This window comes from Falco punctatus (assembly GCF_963210335.1).
Source record: "Falco punctatus genome assembly, chromosome: 7".
Taxonomy (NCBI): Eukaryota; Metazoa; Chordata; class Aves; order Falconiformes; family Falconidae; genus Falco; species Falco punctatus.
Genome location: NC_137587.1, coordinates 3,662,250 through 3,684,770, shown reverse-complemented (window position 1 = coordinate 3,684,770; position 22,521 = coordinate 3,662,250). Strand labels below are relative to the sequence as shown.

Genomic DNA, 22,521 nt, shown 5'->3' with positions numbered 1-22,521 from the left:
TATTTGGGGAAAGGGTTTGGGGAAGCAGTTATGCACCACCAAAAAAAAAATATATATCCTTCCTTTATCCTTGTAAATAACGAACAGAAAACCACCCATCCTCCAGGAGTTACTGTTATTTCAAGAAGTTGTCAGGATACTGACAAGGTTCATTACTTCAGAACTTTTGATTTGGTCCTCAATGAAAATGTTTCACTAGGACTTTAAACTTAAGACCTGTGTGCCATAAGTATACAAATACAGCTTAATAAGGCAGTTATGTAGAAAGCAAAAGCTGGCAGGCTGTTCCGCTATTGCATATAAATGAGAAAAAGGCCTCATTCCAAAGCCATTGCCATAGATCTATCACACTATACATGCATTTCAGAAAAGATAAAGAAATCCTACAAAAAAAGGTGCTCAAAAAAATAAACAGCTCTTGGGTTATAAACTCAGCTTGCTCACATTAAACTTGTTCTGCAGACGTTCAAACTTCGAAAAGGAATGTAGGGAACTCACGTTCAAAGGAAACAAGCTTAGCAGAAAGGTATCCTGCCTTTCATCAGGAAGACTCTGTTCTCAATATAAAAGCCAAGGTAACTTCAATATTGAATACACGGACTTGAAAGTATTTGACAAGAATTTCTAAATATGATACATAGGTCTGTCTGTCAGGTTGTTAAACAAATGGGGCATATATAATTACAAAGGGCTTGTAAAAAAGAAAAATTATGGGAAAAGAAAGACCCTGAAGTAAGATATTAAAGCATATGAGGATCAAGAGGCAACCAGAATGGCCAAGTATCCGTGTAGGAAATATTAATCTGTCAAAAAATTTCAGCTTGCAGAGATGGAGACAGAAAATGTATAGAACAGCTTTCTTCCAGATCTCAGTTTGGAAAGAACATCTACAATAGACAGTAAACATATCAAAAGACCACAATATGTTTTAGAATGCACTCTGAGAAAGAAGTTGTATGGAAAAACTAGATAATTACATACATACCTACTACTGAAGACTAACCACCTGATAAAGACCTTAAGAAAAATACAGATAAATCAGCTTTATTGTTATTTTCCTCCAATGTTTTTCATGTTGTTAGTTCTTCTTAAGAACATACCCTTTTTAACAAATATCAGAGTCTCAAAGGCATCTGAATTCAGCTGCATAAGCCACTGGATACTGTGGAACAGTAATTCAAGAATACACTAAAACTTGTGGGACTTCTACCCCAGAAAAAACTAAGGACAATAGACTTCATAACCTATTATATTTGAATTCAGAGTGACAGTGGTTTCAGTTTATTTACTACCTTACCATAGCAGATGGATGTGTCGTATAGTACATATGTAAGAACTGTTTTAAAGAAGCTGTGAAAGCAAGCAACGCAACACTTACGAGGTCATATTTCCATTCACATAGTTTTGGTTCAGGATCCGAGCCCAGCAGCCTGCACCTCCTTCATCATTGAAAGTACTGTAATCTTCTGAAGACCACAGTTTCTTCTTAGTTAATATGGCGTTTGGCACTGTTTTTGTTCCAGGATAGTGAGCCCTACACAATATTATGAAAAGAAAGAGCACTTACCACAGAACGAAAAATCAAAGCCTGAAAAGTACATACAGCAGAAATTATTCACCTCCCCCAAATTGAAAATGAAAAACAAGCTTTCTTTTGAATAGTACTAATAGAATAGAAGAAAATGGGAAGACAGAGCACTATAAATCCTGTAGCTTATTGTATTTGCATCAGTAGAAGATTATTTCTTCTGTTACATGCCAAGCATATAAGCAAACCTAGCTTTAAATACAGCATGGAATTCTGCAGCTTGCTAAAGCGAACTTCATCCTGAAACTGAGCTTAAAGATTTTCATAAATGTGCGAAATAAATGTACTATCTTAAAAAAACCAAACTTAAATAATTATAAAATCAACAGTAATATACAGTACTAGAAATTATTCTAAGAACTTAACTGCATGACTGTCTTGGGACCTAAACATGAACCTGGCTAATTCTGCACACCTTTTTAATAAACTCAGATTTCAAAAAGGCACGCTAGCTGGACTATAAAAGTTACAGAGGTGTAAAATGAAAATAGTTGAAACATACAATGAAAGCTAATTTTCTTTCCAAGATCTTCCTCAATATGATGATATGCTTTCTCCCAAATAAAGACAACTGATTACACTCAATCACAACACTGATTCACTGTACCAGATTAGTCTAACTGAAAACAAAACTTTTCAAATCAAGAGTAGAAAACAGGGCCATGATTTTCCCCTCACTTAGCACACTCATTGAACAAACCAAATACATAGACTACAATGAAACGGTCAGCACTGGGCAGGAAGACATCAATATTTCCTTTACTATCAGCCTGAAACTTGACCAGCTGATACATTTGTGACAAGGATACAAGAAATACCGTTTTTTCTAGGCTGACTGTTGGGGTGGGGTTTTTTTCTCATTATTTTCCCCATACTGGACAACCGGTCATGTGCTGTAGTCATTCATACATAGCTTCACTACTGATAATGTAACAGAGAGCAGAGATTTTAGCTGCAATCTTCTCTACCACACAGGTTACTGTGTATTTCCCCTCTGGCTTGGAAACACCAATACCAAGCAGAGGTTTTTGTAACAGCATAAAGCATGTAGCTTGCAAAGAAGGAATAATTCGCCTTTCTACACTCCATATCCTGAAGAACTCTTTCTTAAGTATTAGGAGTCAACATTCCTGCCAAATACAAACCGCACTTTACAACAAGGGGGGTTAGGGGGTGGGCAGGGGGAAAGCAGGGAGATGTTATAGAGAGCTTTATGTTAAGATTACACAGTAATAAGATCTAAAGAGCTCTGATTTCCTGCACCAAAACAGAGGGCTGCCTTTATCAGCATTAGAGGAAAGAGAAATAATTCAGTGCAAAGACACTAAAGCTGTAGAAATAAATTGTAAAAATGTATATTGGAAAATAGGGATGACAAACAGGATTAAAGTTACAGGGAGAACAATCGGGTTCTAAAGGAAGAGAATCTTTACCAGCAGCTTTGCTCCACTTAAAGCCCACACACTTAATTCTCATTTTTTCCCACTAATAAGCAATCGGGTAAAGCAGTCTCACTGCCAGTTGAGAAATGAATCATTTTGCTCTTCGATGCAATTTCAATTACTGTTACTGAACACAATTTACACTGCCTTTGCTTTTCACTTATATTGCTGTTAACCAAGGGGTTCTGCTTTACTTTCTTAGTGCAATTACCCTCAGGAAGTAATTGGTCCACTCAAGGACCACTACCATTTGGAGAGACTCAAGTATCCTGGTCAAAATTTCAGGAAAAAACAGACTCCTAAACACCTTTCCTTCTTGCATAAACTCTACTCCAGTTTTCAGGCAGCATCATTCTTAGAGAATTCAGCAGAAGCAGTGGGATTTTGGATTTTCTGCTCATAAAGCAGAGACTGGCACACTATAACAGAAGACCATTGCAAAGAGAGAGGAAAGTGATGTATATCGCAAAAGGGGGAAAAGGAATGGATCTTGGTGGAAAAAAGGTAATGAAAGGAATAGTGGGAACAGAATTACAATAGAAGTGACACATAAGTTTAAACCTCTTATCACTGCAAGGGAATTTACCAACACCTATTTACTATCACTGCTGTAATGATAGTAATTCTGCAAATCACTGTCATTTACTGAAAAAGCATTTTCATTGTTCCCTCTTCCTTTCAATCTCTCTGGAACCAGCAGATGCTTGATTCATCATCAGGGCCTCTATCTGTTAAGAGTGGTAAGAAAGTATTTTTGCAATATTAACTATCACAGGATTACGTGTGCTTTACACAGTAGATGATGAAGCAATATAACTTCAATGGGGAAAAAAAAATCATAGTTGCCTGTGTAGGGCAACTGAACTAAATCAGATGTTAAGAAAGTGGCATTAAATCAGAAAAGCTTTTCTACTTATGGATTGCAAATGCTGTTTCACACAGTTGCCCACAGTGACTTCAAGTCAGTTAACTAACTGTGTTATTTTTTGTTCTCCATATAGCAATGGCCCAAAGGGGCAGAAGGGGAAAATCAGGATAGAAATAGCAAGGTTTTCCACAACTTCTCTCTCATGCATCAGTACAAGGCAGCAGCAACTAAATAAATCTTTAAAAAAAGATCATCCTGTACTATACCATCACTCCAATGAAGCTTTGCAGGAAAGCACTACTTGTGAAACTCTCAAAATATAGTTCTCAAAAATACCTCTAGAAAACAGAAATCACCAGCTAAACAACCCTGTCTTTCCTACTACTCATTCTGTATCGGCACACAGGCCCGAGAGGGACTTGGGACAGTTTAAATTCCCACTAGTACAGGCACCACATCATGATTCCATCATGTGGTAATGTCACAACTTCATCTTGTTTTTCTTCGGTTGTTAACTTGGGCATAATTAGGTCTAAAAAAATTCTTTGAAAGTCTTTGTTTTCTGCAACACTTTCAGCCAGCCAGATGTGCATTTAGAATAGATCTGATTAAGATGCTTCTAACCAAGAAGACTGGGCTGCCACCTAATGGCATACTAAATTTATATTAGGTGAAAATTGAAGTTGTTACACTTAATCCCACTGACTCTTTCTAAAGACTTGCTGTTTTCTTTCAATTAACAGCAGGGGGGGCACGGAGGATAAGGATTTTCAACACAGAATAGCTTGGTCTCTAACCCTACAGCATGCAAAAATCTAACTGGTTTAACTGTGTTACAAACAAGTAGCACATCTAAAGTATCCCTATGAGTGGCCATGGAATTTGCAAGTCCATCCCTGAAAAACATTGTTTTCAAGAGCTACAATATAATTTAAATGTGTTCAAAGTAAGAGTAATACTTGTTTATAATTAATCATATTTAATTTCACTACTAAAATTGATGCAATAGTAATAGCTCTGAAAAGTTTGTTTGGAAATACACATTATAAAGAAAGAGCTTTGGTGACCTGGGTCATTCCTACTTGAACTTCCATTAATAGTTTTACAGTGCATCTTCAGGGTTCCCTCTAATTTCTAGCCATTACAATATCTTTCAGATGAAGCCTGGATGCATATAGTGCAAAATAAAACAAAAGCAGCAGCTTTAACTAATCTGCCATCTAGCTCCTCTGATGAGAAACGTCACAGATCAAAAAGTACATTACCAAGTCCAAAATTGATTTAATGTACATTTATGTAAAAGTATGGCTATCTGAAATACTTTTTATGGTTTCAAATAAAAAAGAAAGCCAACAATTCTTTTTTTAAAATACCATGATGAGATGTGCACCACTAAACATCCAGTAGCCAACTGATTATTCATTACACAAGAGAGTATTTCATCTCCCTATTAAAATTGAATCAGATTAGGGACATAAAACTTACACTTGCAAAAAGTTAAGCAACTACAGCTTACTGAGATTGTGTAAAAACAGCTGAACTTCAGGACTCTGGGTGCATATTTGTAGCTGCCAAAAAACAGAAAGGAAGCACAGTCCCTGGTCCCTGCGTTGGGATGATGGTAATCACAGTGGATTTGTGTCTGGTCAGTGAGTTCCCAGTTGTGTTCACTTGTTGATCCACACATGATCCAAGGCTCCACTTGCAAAAAACTGTCAGGATACTTTTTGTTGTTCAGAACAGGAGGAGGAATTGATTGGGGGGGGGGTGGGGGGGTGGAGAACTAACTGCCTATCCATATGTGGAGGGAAAGCTTTCATTTCTACATCTCCTGTGTGGGTCAGATCTATAAAAATGAATGAACAAGACTCAAGTTGAAGCGAGGAACACCCACATTTGAAGCACGTGATTGGGTCAGGCAAGTTTATGGAACCTAATAATTAAAATGTAGAGCTACTGTAAAAAGAAAGGCAATGAGCAAGTCATTACACATTACACATACACACAATTCCATTCAGCAAAGTCAGTAATCAATCTCAAATTTAGTCTACTGCTTTTGCAAAATATCAGCATCATATGATGAAACCCAGAACTAGAAACACAAGTCAGCTGGCTGCATGCTTTCCAAACACAACCTTCTCATCAAAACAAAATGGGAACTAACAATCAAGACATTATTTTAACTAAAAAAAGAATCACAGCCCAAATTCATTACTGGATCACACCCATTTCTGTAAGAGACTAGCAGAAGTTAGTAATACAAGGCCGTATACAAAGCTGTAAAGGTAAAGCACTTTTTGCATACCAACTACTGAACCAAAACAACCCTCAGAATAAACAGGGTTGCCCAAAAAACCTTCAATCCACCCAAAGTGCAACCACAGCCAACAGGAATCTTCTCCATTATAATTGGATCATGACTATTCTATCAAGGGTTCAAGCTGTCACCTGTGTGATTTGATGGTGTTAGTAAAAAAAAAATATTATAGTATCAATCCTTTCATTGCAAGTCAGAGTACAGAGGTAAAGTTTTGGCTGTGTTATAGACAAGCAAGATGAAGTCAAACTATGAACAGACTACCAAGAAAGAAAAACAGAGAGAACCCCCTACCCAATCACATCGACCACTCCGTGGAGCTCAGAGTCAAGCAGCAAGACAAAGGAAATGGGCTCCCACAGTCTATCGCTGGCTATGATCCTCACCTGCTGCAGACCATGCTTATCCAATGTGTATCTCAACAGCTTTGGGAGGAAAAAAAAGAGCAAAGAAGAGAGAGAAGGGACAAATAAAAAAATGTTTTTCAGATTGTCTAAAATTTATATTGGGAAAGGCAGCATCTTCTTCAGCACTATTTGAGCATATTTCAAAAACAAATCATGTTCCAATTCTTGTTTTTACAACTGTTACACCAAAAAAAACAGAATAGATTGTGAAGAACAAAAGTGCCTTCAAAGGAGGACACCTTCTTCCTCTATCATGCCAAACCTCAAAATACATCACAAAAGGAAAAATTAAAAATGTCTGGTTCTGATTTCCTTACTTAAAACTGCCGATAAAGTTAAAGGCAAAGTATATCACATTTCATGCAAGATACTCTATTTACAGATCAGCCACTTAAATGTTACAGTGTTCAAGGTTACGGCTACAAGGATCACATCCAAGGTAAGGACAACTGAACTATAACTTAGAAACCTTGTGAAAGTACAGTAAACATTTAATTAAGGAGTTGATTCCCCTTATTCTCTCTGATAATCAACTATTTCAGTTTAACAGTGAAGCAAAACAAATGAGATCAGCTCTTTCCAAACACTGCCAACACAAGAAGCAAGAAAAAAACTCAGACACATACACACCTTATTATTCAACTGCACTTTATTTCAAATTTTAAAATTGCAACCACTGTACTTTTCCCTAGGGACATTTTAAGGCCTTGAAAGTCAATGCAACAAATTTAAAGTGTCACGTAAGACTAAGTCTAATGATGTATTTTCTTGAAGTCCACAGGTCCCCTAAACAGTGTTTGCTGTACTTGCAAATTCAGATAACATCAAGTGCCTAACTATCTTTAAATCATTCTGTCTATTTCTACCATACATAATCTTCCCTAACAGGGAACACGCTCTGCAGGAAACAGTGCTGCAAGATATCTTATTTACACACACACAGGTCAGTATCTGAACTTGCTTATGTGCAGTTTGACAGTAGCCTGAAATCAAAATTTTTTGCCTTCAAGTCCTAAGAAATTTGTCTGAACACTATGTTAGTATTACTGCTGCACTGTATTTTCCTGTTACATCTTGCATTAGAATAAGACAGCATTTGATATGCAGACTTAGCATACATACAAAGGCTAAAGCATTTAGCGGTTAGGGGAAGTTCCTGATGATTACAGAGAAGCAGTTTTAATGACAGTCTTCAAGAATGATGATCTAAGAAACTACAGGCCCATCAATCTAGCCTCGGTCCCCAGGGAGGTTACAGAGCAACTCTTCCTGGCAGTCATTTCCAAGCACAAGAAGGATAGGAGGATGCTTGGGAATGGCAGCACGGATTTACCAAGGGCCAGTCATGCCTGACAAACACAACTGCTTTCTACGGCAAGATGACTACTTGTGCAGGCAAGGTGAAATCAGTAGATATATCTTGATTTTAGTAAAGTCTCCCACCAAGGTGGACAGAAAAGTCCAAGCAGGGTGCAAGACTGCAAGCGATGTCCCCATAAGATGGTACCAGGTCCAGTACTCAGGAAGTTCACATTTTGCTTTGCTTGCACACACAGCTTTTGTTTTCCCTGTTAAGCTGTCTTTACCTCAACTTGTGAGTTTTTTCACTTTTACCCTTCTGACTCTCCCCCTCCCACCCCACAGAGGGGAGTGAACAAGTGGCTGTGCAGCCTCCTGTTAAGATAGTCCTCTATCTTTCAAGTCTCAAGCCAGACAATCAAGCTAGATGACAGCAAAAGTACAAGGAAGAAAACAGACATAGAAACCTTAAATCTACCTTATATATGCTTCAAATTGCAAACGGTATTTTAGGCAGGGACAAAGCATCATGGGGAGCCATGGTATCAAGGTAAAATTTACCTGATGTGAGAAAGGAAAGAAAGGAAAATTAAAGGAAACACAATGAAAAGTCAGTTACTTTTTGTGGCTGGATGCCAAAGTAATCACCTCAATTGTCTTGATAATTTCTAAATAAAACAATGTAAATTTCATTCCAGGTTCCAATTCCAAAATAGAAGAACTAAGAAAAACCCACAGAGAGGGTTATACTTGAAAAAAGATTATAGAATAATGTACAGGAAAGGGTTTCTGAGAATAGAATTTAAGACTGTTTAGGAAAAGATATCTGTCCAGCAGATTTTGCAAACAACTAGACACTGTTATCTAAGAGACATATGGATACAGTGTACTTTCAGCAGCTTTCTGAACCTGAGCATTTGAAGGACAGACACCTAAATGCTATTACTTTCTTCTAGGTCAGCAAGAACTCTCATAGTTGGTGCCTTAAAGTCAGCATTGGCTGAGAAACACGGTGTTCTCATTTTGTACTAATCTTAATTTCTGATAGATAACAACACTACTGAACAGAAAATATTCTCATAACTCTTCATTTTTTTTGTGATCAGCAGGAGTGGGGAAATTGGGGAAAAATCTGTATGACATTCAGGAAAAACCTCTGACAAAAAGAACTTTCATCTTAAAGAACAAAGAAAACATGTTTATGATCCTGAAGGCTACAAACAAAAAAAAGGTACTCCTAACCTTGATTCTGTCAAGCTCTTCAACAAGTAAGAACCATACATACTCAGTGCACTCATTCTGCAAGTTCCATTGGCATGGAAATCATAATTAAAACATTTCTTAATGCACTATAACTTGCTGAGGTGCAAGTCTTGCCTAATCTAAGTTCTAAGTTTTTAAACCAAATGAGTTAGCCAATGCTGGCATTGTAGTTGGTATTACTCAGGCAGTCACTTCCAGGCGATCAGTGTTTACAAGCTCACCACATATGAAAGCAGTTTCTTTATAAAATCCCTGCTTAACTGACTTGCTATAACCTTTGGACCATGCATTAGTTCAAACAATTATGAGCATACCACACCCCCTTACATATAAATGAGGATAAATGACACACTAGTGACTACAAGTATGTTCTTACCACAGTAGCATTAACAACAGAGGTAAAACAGTTAACAAATATAGCACAAGTGAACAATTTATACATGTATAGGCCATTTCCAGTGGGAACATGCTTTAAGTTTTAAAAACCTATTTATAGTTTTGAGAAATCAGAGACTAACAAGAAAGCAAGAGCAGCATAGTAAGTATCAAGCCACTTGACAGAAGCAAGGTAGTAAGAAAAGTGTGAACAGTGGGTGTTCCTAGCTGCTAAAATTGATACACGTTGCATTAGTTTACAAACAAACCTTGGATGCATGTCTTTACTTCTATTTTACTGTCTGTGTGTGTTCTTCTAATACTATCTGTTATCGGGCATAAGCAACAAACAAACTCCTAGCTTTAGGACATGACCAGAAAAATCTCAGGCAAAGGACATGTAACAGCGAATGCTGCAAGCATGGAAAGTCCCAGGGTGATAAGTTCCAGTGTGAAAGTTCAAGTTCACCTGAAATTAAACCTAACTGCAGACCAAAGAATTTAGTCCTAAGGTTTTTCTGACTGAAGATGCACATGCAGATTAGCTAGAAGTCTCCCATCATTCACTACTGCCAAGATAAGAAGCCTAAGACATAGCTCCTGAACACTTGAAAGAAATGATGGAAGAGCAGTAAGGTTACCTAACGTGTACTAAACTGAAAGAAGAGAGGAAGACAGGGAAGAGTGATCAGTCACCACTGTACATGATGATGAAAGAGCTGGGAATGGCTAGGAAGTATGAAATAAGAACATAAGACTTCTCAAAATGGAGATGAAGACTTACTTACAGAAATAAAGCAATAAGCAATATTTAAAACTCCTCCCTTCTCCCGCACTTACCCGACTACCTCAACAGCATCATTAAGATAGGGATCAACTATCATCTCCTTTGAAACGTTCCAATCTCCATCCGCAGCGATGATGCCAATGTTCCTTAGACCCAGTCTGTCCAAAGATTGTCGAAGTACCTTAGTAACAGATAACACCACTTAAAGTACAGTCTTCGTCAACTAGGCAACATGAAAATTTTAAGACTGAAAACATTTCAGAACTGTAGGGGGAATCATTGAAAGCATTTTTCTTCAGACCAAGACGGGTAAGAGAAGCTCTCACTTCTCAAAAGAAGAGCCATAATGACAACTAAGACAAAGTTAATGATAGGTATTTTTAATACTGAAGGTTTATCTATGACATTCAGATAGCCATTACACAAAAATGGGCTTCTCATCATTTGGATTACTTTTGACACCCCATGTCCCTATGCGTACTCCTCTCAAACACTCTCAACATACTGACTCCATCAAGCACATGCATGTAATACACTACATATGACTAATGGATTTATCATAGTCAGTCATGCTAAGTTGATCTAAAAATGATGACTGAATGGAAAGTGGAAGTGGACATACCTCCACAAGTGATCAGAACTGAAAGTTAACCTGATCCCTCAAAAAGTATATTGAGAAAACAGGGACTGAAGTTTTAAAATAGAGAAGACCTTGTAACCATGCAGTTCTCCACAAGAACAGAAATGCTTGCCAAACATCTGTAGGCAAAGAACACCTCCGCATTCTTTTCACAGGCTGTTTTACAGAACAAAAAAAATCCTTGATGTTGTAGGTGTCTAATATTTAACTTTACACACTACTTGGCTCTCATATGTCTAATTTTTAAGAACATAATGCATAAAACTGGAATCGTCATATTTACAACAAAACTGAGGGCAGTCAACTCAGAAGAGAATTCCTATTCTGTTTTCCAGCTTCTCCTTACTGTTTCACTGTCAAAGATGATAAACCGCTCACGTCTACCCAGGCAAAATATAGCCAGATCTAACAGTTAAGAATGAACCAGGTTTATAGAGGGCTGGTATTATACAAGAATGTTTTATTTGAACACTGAATAACAATAAAAAAAATAATAAAGGATTTCCAGCAGCTTCCACATAGAGTTGCTCTGAGAAAGGACATCAGTCCACAGTCCAAAATCCTTTTTTCAACCTTGGATATAAAGGAATTATGTACTATGTGCTGTATGTATGCATGCATGAGAAAGATTTTTCCAACCCTTTGAAGACCAGTAGGCATGAATCCTTAAACAACTGCTTCTAACAGCCCTCCAGCAAACTGAAGAATAGTAAGCATTTCTATTCTGATGTGTAGTCAAATAAGGATACAAAGTAAAGTCCAAATGTTGGTGATAACAAAAGCCTAGACCTAAAGGACATAAAACTTACTAGGAAGATTAAGAAGAAAAGTAGTAATGAAGTTCTGTTCAGCTACTTGAAACCTTTGAAGCACAAAGTTTACCAGAAGAAAAATTCATGATGGTAGAAATACTTGCAGGTAGGTCGTTGCAATTTAAAGCTTTCTAGCTATCTATAATTTGGGAAAATAGCTTAACCATAGAGACAGTTCAGAAGAACAAAATTACTAGAAAGGTTACAGAATTTCCATGTTGTTAGATGAGTACCAAGGACACAAAATAGACTCAAAATGCACTCCATAGTAACATATGCAGAATGGTTCCCCCAAACGCAGCATTCATATTTATACACCAATACTCATTAAATTTTAATGTTACTTTAAGACGACAGTATTTTAAAATATAATTGGAAGAACAGGATCTTCTTGAATAAGAATTCCTAAGCAACAGAGTCAACATTTCTGTTTTCATTTTTCTACTTAAGAAACATAACTAGTGCCTTTGCGGATGAAGTAACTAAAATTATGTCATGACTAAAATCTATGTCATCTGTATGTCAGACATCACACAAAATGTTTGGTGTGCAATGGCACACTTCAGTATAGAGACCTTTTTCGAAATGGCAGACTGCAAATAGAACTATTGTGCCAGTAGAGAACAGATGCAATGTGACACTGCAAAGTGTAAGAGAATGAATGGTAAAACAGGTATTAAATAAAAAGCCCTATATGAACTAACATACAGTGGAGGGAAGGCTGACACTTTTCAGCAAATATCTGGGTGATTTTACGACCAAATTTTAAACTAAACATTTAGCTCTAGAAGCCAAAAGCTTAGTCTCACTTCAACAGCAGTTAAAACCCTCACAAACAGAATGCCACATACTCAACAGTTCGTTCTCCACATTCATTCTCCCCACATTAGGAAGCCAAGACAGCCGAGAAAGCCCCCTTGTGACATGACATAGGACTGAGCAAAGTAAAACATTTTTATTTCCTACAAGACATACAGAAAGCCAGAATACCAGTCTTAAAAAAAAGCCAATAAGTGATACAGGGAAAAAAATGAGTATTTTATTTACAGTAATACCTGCCTTCTCTCCCTGATGATTCTTTTTACAAACAATTCAGTCTCAGATGTTCCAAGCAACATAACATCTAGTCAGTGAAAAAATAAAATTTGCAGCTCAAAAAAAACCAAAAAAGATTTCTCACTATTTATCTTCTATCTCACTCGCATTGTTTTATTCCAGCCTGCAAACAAGCACTTCAGTTCTGTTTGGTCTTGCTTTCATGACACACACTGTACAACTAGAGATTTCTACTTGGAAGTCCACACACACACCCCTTTCTCACTCCTCCCCTACCAGCATACCTTGCCTATGGTTAGGATTATCCTTTGGAAGACTACCAGTATCCTTACTAGAATGATTTCTCCATTCGCCTATACCCAATTAGCAAAATGCTTTTCTGTTTTAAAAAAGAAAAATCTGGAACCCTCTTTGCCTGAGGCCAAATGTAACAGAAATTTTCAAGATCCTGAGGTGTTTTTTGGAATGTAGACAGTACCCTATAAACTCATTTCCTAGCTTTAAAAAAAGTTAGGCTGTGGTTTGTGCTGAACACACATTGGGATGGGATATTTTAAGAGGAATCTAAGCACACCCACTGAACAAGTTTAGACAGATTTCAGTAGCTTCAATAGCAAAACCTGAAGCATCTAAACACCCACCAGTTTTGTTACTTAACGTGCCCAAAGAAATAAGACACTGACACAGATGCAAAGACATCTTGCTGTTTCACCCTTCAGTGTATTTTTATTTTCTCTGGAATGGATTTTGTAAGTCACTCAAACTCTAGTGCCAAACTTGTGTCCAAAAGGAACTAGTGGCTTAGCAGCCTACAAAAGTGAGAGTCTAGAAAATACCTTTAACGAAATTACCTGTGGAGTGAAGTATATGTAACAGAATTTGGTATAAGATGCAATAAGACTTGGAAACTAAGTTACTGTGGTGGCAGGGGACCCAGTAAATAAGTTTAAAATACATGGTTGATTAACATATTTGTTAACAAGAAAACCCATAAAGCTGTATATAGGGTATTCTTTTTTCTTTGTACAAGGTATATGACCAGCACAGAGCTTTCTGCCAGTGCTTCCTGCTCTCCCTCAATCAAAGCTGTGCACAAATCACAGGAAACAGCTGTAAGGGTATTCATCTAATTCTATATACTAGGAAATATAATTTTTAAAAGAAATGCTTTATAGGAGAGCTTTCTCAGTTTTCAGGAGTAGGAAGAATTTTATATATGCCAGCCTCATGAAAGATACTTTTTTTTCTTCTTACTGCAACATCAAGTTTAACGGTTGTATGCCATTCCCTGTACTAAAAGTAACCATTGAACAAAATAACTGCAGAAGTTACCAAGGACAAATGATGTGACTAACCTCTTCCAATGCACACAAACTGTAAGAACTGAAACTTTTCTAATAGCCACTAATCGACTAATTTTAAGCAGACGGGATCCAATCCCTGCTGAGTTCTAAAAGAACAAAAAAATCAGCAGTTTTTCTACGCACTCAATTTAACTCTTATTTGCTTTTAAGATGTGGCAATGCTATTGCTTCTTAGCCTCAAAGCAGCAACAAGGAAATTAACAAAGCAGAAGCTCATACTTAAAATTCCACTTCAGCATAACATAACAAGTGAGTTTTCAAAAAAGGGCGTGGGGCAGCAGGAGCAGGCAGCTGTGAGATATTAGAAGTATCTCAAGGTTGCTTATGTGAAACACTGTATTCCTCCAACTCTTTTAGAACAGGAGGTACCAAATGTTGTACTGCTACAAACACAGAGCCTTTCTTATGTTTTCCATAAAATCAGAAACTCTAGTTTTATAGCAATAATTTAAGGGTATTATATCCACTGGAACACTGTACAGAATTTTAAGTAATTACAGATCTCAGACTTATAACTATATCCAAGCCAGTATAAAGATGATTAATTTTTACAGTTTCAGTAGCATCAACTGGAGTTTCCATTAAAATTTAGAGGTCCTAAACGTTTAGCATACAGTGACACACTTAAACTTCAAAATAAGAGTCTCTGACACACAAAAAAAAAAGATCTAGAGATCTGACCTTGTGGGCATTCCATGCCTGCAACTACAAGAAATGGAGTTCAGTAAGTGAAGTAGCTGCAGGATTAAGGTGCCTTTTCTAGGGAAATTCAGAAAAGCTAATTGTTTACATATGGTAACAAACATTTCACTTTAGATAAACAGGAAAAAATACATACCTTAATGTATTTGCTACTAAATGCCCTTTCATTCCATATCTATAAAGGAAAAATAAAAAGCCATTTAGAAAAATCAGCATATGTCAATGCATAACGAAAGATTTTATTTATGTATATGGAAGATTATACAATTCATTAATGAACTCCATGGTTTCAGTTTGCTAGAGGAAATTGCTCTGGCTGGTTTTGTTATCAGCTCTTCAGGAGACAATTCTGTATGAAGGTGCAAAATACCTGTTTGTTCATCTGTCTCTAAGGTCTACTAACTGCCTTCTTGCTGTAAAGAACTCTAGAGCTGCTTGAGCTCTACAAGGGTAGCAGTATTACACAGGACATAATTACTAATGGGCCTACAGTTCGTTAGGAATCGTTGAGAAACACATTGTGGCTTCACGGTGTGGTCCTAATGAAGGGGCACTGTTGCCGTGCACTGACACAGAAGAGCTAGAGGAAGTTCTGTATCAAACAACTGCCTACCGCTGCAGGGGGTTATTCAACAACAGCGAATTCTGTTACAGTTCCTTCTAATTTACACAGGGCTATATGCATACTTCAACACAAGAGATCTCGATCCAGCAGATCAGACACAACATGATCTAATTTCTGTTGCTCTGGACTGTCCCGTCTTTTACGGAAAGAGCATTTAAGCTAAACATTGCTCAAAAATCAAAAGCTGGAATGCTGGTCTTCCTTTCTACCAATAACCCCAGCCAACGAAATGCACACTCAGAAACCTTCTTACTGTCTTTCTAACCACAACATGAACACTGTGACTCACATCCCCCAGTAAAAGTCACAGTATATCCCTGTAGGTGTAGATTAGCCAACCGTGTACGAGCAGTTTCTTGCAGGTGAGATATGTCCATTTGATTTCGGCATTTCTAGATCTTTCCATAAGTGCTCATATGTGACTTCAAAAATGAGCCAACCAAAAAGCTATTTTCTGAAAGGCTCATTTCACCATAAAGCAAATAATGACATATAACATGTTACAAACCAAAACAGCAGCAAAGGCTAACAAAGTAGAATCAGAACAGCATTAAAATTGTTTTGACTGTTTCTGAGCCTTCACAGACCTCACTCCTTTCCTGTATTTCAGATTATACCCACAAAGAAATCAGACAACATGCTATGTCACCACATTGCCTGCAAAAGCAGAAAATTCCCTTTTCTTAGAAGTACAGAATTCAGAAGGCCAGTCACCGTGAAGTAACAACACAGCAGCCAGACATAGCTCAAACACATAAAATGCAGAACTCACCTTCTAGCATAACAAGGAGAATATTTAACAGCAGTTGTTCTCCCTGTCCCCCACAACCAAAGTGCTGAAGCATCACTGTATTGCCACAAATGCAAGACAGACACAGCTGAAGTAAGTCACCCCCACCAAGGGGGGTACAATCCAGAGGGGAGATAAATCAGATCTACCTTCCCACATTACAGCAGAAAGGTCAGGCTTCCTTTGAAGGATCGGAACCATAGTTTTAGCAGCTTTGCTCTGGACTGCTGAAGTGATTTTCAGCTTTTCTAAAGTTAAACAACTGTCTTATATCAAAACACAAGTCCAAAGTAACTGTTTCAGTAAGTATAGGACTGATTTTAGAGGAATCATTGCCATGTATTTTCTTAATCAGAAGACAAAAATAAAAAGTTGATTCTCAGTCAAACAGTAAACTTGAAATGTGTTTTTCCAGATTGTCTGCTTCTCCCTCTCATCTCCAAATCATGACACTTTTCACAGACATTCATTCACTACTTCCATATATTGCACTGCACCACAATACAGTAGTTATAATGTACTGTAACACATGCAGCTTTACCTTACCTACTATAAATACTACAGGCAAAAATGGAAGAATTTGTAGAGGATTGCCCTTCCACAAAACAGTGACCATACTTCATGCCCAGAAGTCACATTAGCAGACTTTCACGCACTCTGTCTTAACTAATGCTTTTTGTTAGCTGGTAACTGTTGAAACCCAAGCAGAACACGCAAACCCAAGACTCAAACAGATTCCAGAATTCTCAATTTCTCTGGTAACTTCATTCTAGAACTGGGAAGGCAGGACACTAGCTATTTTACAGATTCTATTTTAACGGCCATTATTGCAGAAAGACTGTAAACTAACATTTCCTCTTGCAACAGAAAAAGCCAAAACTGCAATTACATAACAATTTCTCCTCCCATCCCCCTCCTCCAGTAATCAACAAGGAGAGGCAAGACCAAGATCTTAAGAATGACTATAAATAAAATACACAGGAAGTTTTGCTTTACTGACCCCAACATAATCAATATCCAAATCATGATACTGTTTAGCTCCTAATATCCAAGAAACAACATAGTAAGCAGTGACATCTGGATAGTCATAGGGCCAGTTTTCACCCTTCCCCACCCATGCTGGAAATGTCCAAGGTAATCCTGGAAAGAGAGAAGAAAAACAAATGAATTGGGTAAGTGGTTGGTTTACATTATTCAGCAAGCTTCAACAGCAAGCTGTAATTTGTTCTACCTAAAAAGAAGGAGCACATATGCACTTCAAATTCACATTGTTCCAGAGAAACAATGAAACATAACTTTCATTATGAAACTGAAACCGTTTCATTAGGAAACAGAAAATAAAACTGGAGAGTATGCTCTAATATAAATTGTGATCAAATATATTAATAGCTTCCCTTTTTTTAAGCTAGAAAGCCTTCATTACTAGAATACAACTGACTATGTACAATCTTTCAATTGTGTGGAATTAGCTCTAAAAAATCTAAAATTTCAAAGATTTTAGGATAAAAATTCACAGATTTATAGACAAAGGATCAATACTGAACACCAAAAATTGTTAATCTCCTGAATATTAATTTCAGAAGAAGTGATGATCTCATCATAATAGAGGAAGAAAGACTAGGATCATGAGAAAGCTTTTCCGCGTCTGAGCTGTTTACTGGGTCTTTTAAATGAGAACAAGAAATTAACCTAACCAGATTCTGCTAAGTTTTCAGCTGGCATTGTATAAGACACCGTGAGCTAATTCAAAGGCAAACCCTCTTTCCTTTGTTGAGAGCTTGATCTGAGGGAAGAGGAAGGTTTATTAATAACCACAATTAGTCATAGATTGTAAGCTTACTCCTTGTCACAGGGCCTGTCTAAGAACCTGACCAGCAAATCCACCCAGCCTAATCCCAGGAAGAGGATGGGATTAGATACTTCAATCAATAGATTTCTTGTTTCATGTGACATAAATTTTGTGAAGTGCTTCAGTTAAAGTTTAGGCTTCCACATTTGTACTGTCACAACACACACACAACCCACAATCAAAACAGGGAGACAGGAAAGTCCTCTTATAACTCAACTACATACGTTAGACAAATCAGAAGACAAGAACCACCATAGTGGGGAAGGGCTGATGGGTTTGTAGTAAGAACACATCATTGAATTTAGCATGTATAAGGTTCACAGATCTACATTTCCTGTAATTTCACTTTATCTCTCCAAATTTTTATTCTGTTGTTCAAAAATTCAGCTCTCATGATAAATCAAATTCATTGCTGTGATAGAGCTTAAGCATTAATTTTACTTGATACAAACAAATTATTAGAGTCATTTCTTATCCTATGTTATAGCACAATAAAAGAAAGTAACAAAGGAAAACACAGTAAGTTTAAGTGAAGCATCAAGGCAACATTACCAAATATTAGACATTCTAGTTTGTCTACTGCAACATCAAAACATTTGCCTATTAAAAATAATATGCTAATTAAGGGTAAGAAATGCACTTTAGTTAAGGGGGGAAAAAGCATATAAATCCTAATGCTTGCAGCAATTTACCAATCAGTTTAATTTTGGGGTTCCTCTTTTTAGCTTCTTTCATCAGCCACCATTCATAGCCCCGGAAGTAGTTCTCATCATTTTCATAGTGCATATGGGAGGGTTCAGTACCATCTAGGAAGGAAAGAGACAGATAGCTCACAATTATCTTCTGTGTCATAAGCTGTTACACATTCTAAAGTTTTCTGTATTGCTCACTGCCATAGTATGCAAGCACATACCTCCAACATGGTTCACGTTCTTTGGTACGTATGTATTTTAAAGCAAAATGAGCAGCAGGAGGGAACATGCAAGACTTGCCACCCTTCATTCTTAGCGTATTAACTTAGCACTAATTTAGTGATTTTTATTTTTAAGGAACTATGCCTGCTTTTAACATCAGAATGTGATTAGCTACAGGTCATTTTCTATCCCTACCTATGGTAATACTGAAGCTATATTCATGATTATCTTGGTCCCAAAAACCACTAGGAAAGTTACAGCATTAAGATCTGGAGGGGGTGGGGAAGAACAAAAAAAAAAAAAAAACCACAAAAAAAAAAAAAAAAAAAAAAAAACAAAACACCACACTTGTAGAAGCAAGTTATATCTAAACCAAAAAGCAAACAAAAGAAGGTAATAGTTTGTCTCTTCTGTGCAAGGCAAGTCCAGGGAGAAAAAAGAAAGGAACTGCCATGAAGTTTTCCAGTGACAGGAAAGATACATATTTTTTTTAATAGTAAAAGATCTAGTTTATAATTTCGATGGTGTTCCATGACTTGCAGGAAGCGTCTCTGAAACTGAAGGCTACGGCACTGAATTCCCTCAGGCAAAGGTAAACAAACCAGAAAGGTGGAAAAGAATCAGTGTTGCATGGGAAGTCATTACACACAAAAGCCAATTAATAATTTGTGCATGCAACTGCAACAATTACTTACACTAAACTATATGCTTAATTGTTCCAGACATCTCTTCTGATGAGACTTTTTTTTTTTAATGAAGACTGCTGAAACAGCACATTTCATTACAGAAAATAGGATTGATAACTTTTTATCTTACTAACACTTGACTAGGCAAATTACACAAAGACATTTTCAATTGTGGCCAGGCAAGAAAAAATAGTGCCTACAGACACCACCACTCCAGTCAAATGTAGCAGTTGACTAAACCAAAGGAACATAATTGCTTCTGACCTGCTGTCTTTGGCATTTTCATGCTTTTAAGACATAACCACCTAGTCCTACACAAGTTTTGCAAAACCGGTGTTTGAGAAATGCACTGCAACTCAGAAAGCTACTAGAGATTTCTTAATCTTGGGGGGGGAAGAAAACATTTTTTCTCTAGAATGCAACCTATTAACCATATGATAGTGAGAACTGTCCCTAGAGAACATTAAATATAAATTTCTCTTCTACAAGTCAACAGACATTGTTAATGTTTTTCTGTAACTTCAGGACAACTACAGAATGCATCTCCAAGCCTCAGCTAAAGGACATGTAGGACATGTTACACAGGGCATCACTACAACAAGAAGTTAAACCCTGCTCACAAAATCCATACCTGTTGACTGTCCATCACCTCCAATCTCTACTTTGAGGATATGTAAAGAAGCACCAAAATTTGGCTAGAAAAAAAGAGAGACAGAAAAACAAACAGAATCCTGCTGTTAACAAGAAGAATGCAGTACGTGTACAATTTTGAGGATGCTAAAAATTCAATACTTTTTTTTTTAGACACCCATTATAGAAATTGTACAAGTCTGCTTCAAAAAGGAAATTGAGTGAGATAACTCATACTTATCTTTAGTCAGTTTCACCAGCTTTTGCACCATTAACCACATTTCTCCCCAGCTGTGCAGATTCCAAATTGGTTATGCTCAAGAAAATATTGAAGCGCTCTTAGTTAGAACATGGGCTACATGAGCAATACAACAGTATTTTCAATGTTATTACAAGTCAAGTGGATTTTCTTTTAAAATCAAATTATTGAACTTACTATTTCCATAATAATTTACTCTTTGGTGTAAAGGGTTACACTGCTTATGTGAGAGAGCATACATACAGGTCTGCTAACTAATAAACTGCTAACTACAGGCGGAAAAGCAAGAAAGAACTACCATACTGGAAAACAAATGGCCACCTAGTCCACTACCCTTTTTCCCTCGTATCTGACTGGTGGAGCAGAATATAAAATTCAAGCTCATACAAGTGGATCCTACTCCTAGTTTGTTCTTGCAGTCATTAGTGGCTTACAAGTTACTCAAGCTAGAAGTTACAACTACTCATTATTTTAATAACCACTAATAAGCTGGCCTCCTCCATGGAATTACCTAAGTACAATTTTGGTATCAAAAAAAAAGGTCTAAGATGTACGAATGCAGTTTGATTAAAAAATATGCTGCACAGACAATAGTTTGCTTGGCTTACAAGCTTTGCAGGTTTTATTTGTTTTTAAATAAGAAGCAAGTATTCCCAATTCACCATTTCTCTTCCTGACATTTCTGATTTTAAACCTCTAGCACATTTGCTCTCCCATTTCCATCATGAAAGTTGACTGACACTAAAAGACAAGGAGAGTGAGGCAAGGTATACCCCTCCACAGGCATCTCATGACAGCTTAAGCAGTTTTGGTGAAAGAACATGTAAAAAAATCTTTGAAAATCACAGTCTCTTGGCTAGATTCTTTTACCACATACCTACTGATTCCTTCAGAAAACTCACATTTGTAAAACACAGTTTCAGTCTCCAAAATCCATTTGATTCCCCAGTCACACGTTATATGCCTTACTCTACCCTTTAAAACCAATTCCTCAAACTACATAGTAAACTATTCCCCTCCAGCCATCTGGATTACACTGCTTGAAAGTGACATGACATCCTCTTCCAGCAGAGTAATTTACAGTGCTAAAAGCAAAGCAAATTATTACTGTCCAGCACAATAATCTTACCATATATTAAGTTGGGTAACTCCAGAGGTCACACTTGCTAAACTAGAGCCACTTACAAACCAATAATGTTCACACACCTTCTAGCGTAACTGCACTTACACTTGGAACTAGTAGACTAATCTGCAATAGATATGCTGCTGAAATGATGCAGTTTGCACAGCTGTTTTCATATTATGTGAATCTATCTGTATTCCAAAAAAATCAAAACTGTCTCAAAGACCCACCTCCTGCAATCACTATGAACAGCTAAACCTCCCACTTTAGACACAAAAATTATTCAATCCTCATTAAGCCCACAGGGATGGTCAAATATGTTGAAAACATTTTTTAAAACATATTGTGAAAACATAAAAGAGATTTTCATAATAATCTGAGGAAGCATAGAACCATTTTGGTTGGAGAAGACCTTTAAAATAATCAAGACCAACTGTTAACCCAGCACTGCCAAGCCCACCCCTAAACCATGTCCCCAAGCACCTCAGCTACAAGTTTTTTTGAACAACTCCCCGGGCAGCCTGTTCCAGTGCTTGACAACCCTTCCTGTGAAGGAGTTGTTCCCCATATCTGATCTAAACTTCCCCTGGGGCAGCTGGAGGCTGTTTCCTCTGGTCCTGTCGCTTGTTCCCTGGGAGCAGAGACCGACCCCCCCTGCCCACAGCCCCTGTCAGGCAGCTGCAGGGAGCGACCGGGCCCCCCCAGCCCCCTCCTCTCCAGGCTGA

General features: G+C 37.3%; 1 protein-coding gene across 3 annotated transcripts in view; it reads right to left on the bottom strand.

The window, feature by feature from the left end:
• The window catches only part of GALC (galactosylceramidase), a 38,999-nt gene that overhangs the window by 12,702 nt on the left and 3,776 nt on the right, over positions 1-22,521 (bottom strand). For 2 of the 3 annotated variants that reach the window (XM_080395737.1, XM_080395739.1), the window contains exons 3-8: positions 20,416-20,479; positions 18,877-18,990; positions 17,336-17,475; positions 15,057-15,095; positions 6,510-6,640; positions 1,379-1,534 (exon numbers count right to left, since the gene is read on the bottom strand). In XM_080395737.1, coding sequence (XP_080251863.1) covers positions 1,379-1,534; positions 6,510-6,640; positions 15,057-15,095; positions 17,336-17,475; positions 18,877-18,990; positions 20,416-20,479 — 644 coding nt within the window. Of the gene's footprint in view, positions 1-1,378; positions 1,535-6,509; positions 6,641-10,399; positions 10,528-15,056; positions 15,096-17,335; positions 17,476-18,876; positions 18,991-20,415; positions 20,480-22,521 lie in introns of all 3 variants that reach the window. The other variant, XM_080395738.1, reaches the window with a different exon arrangement.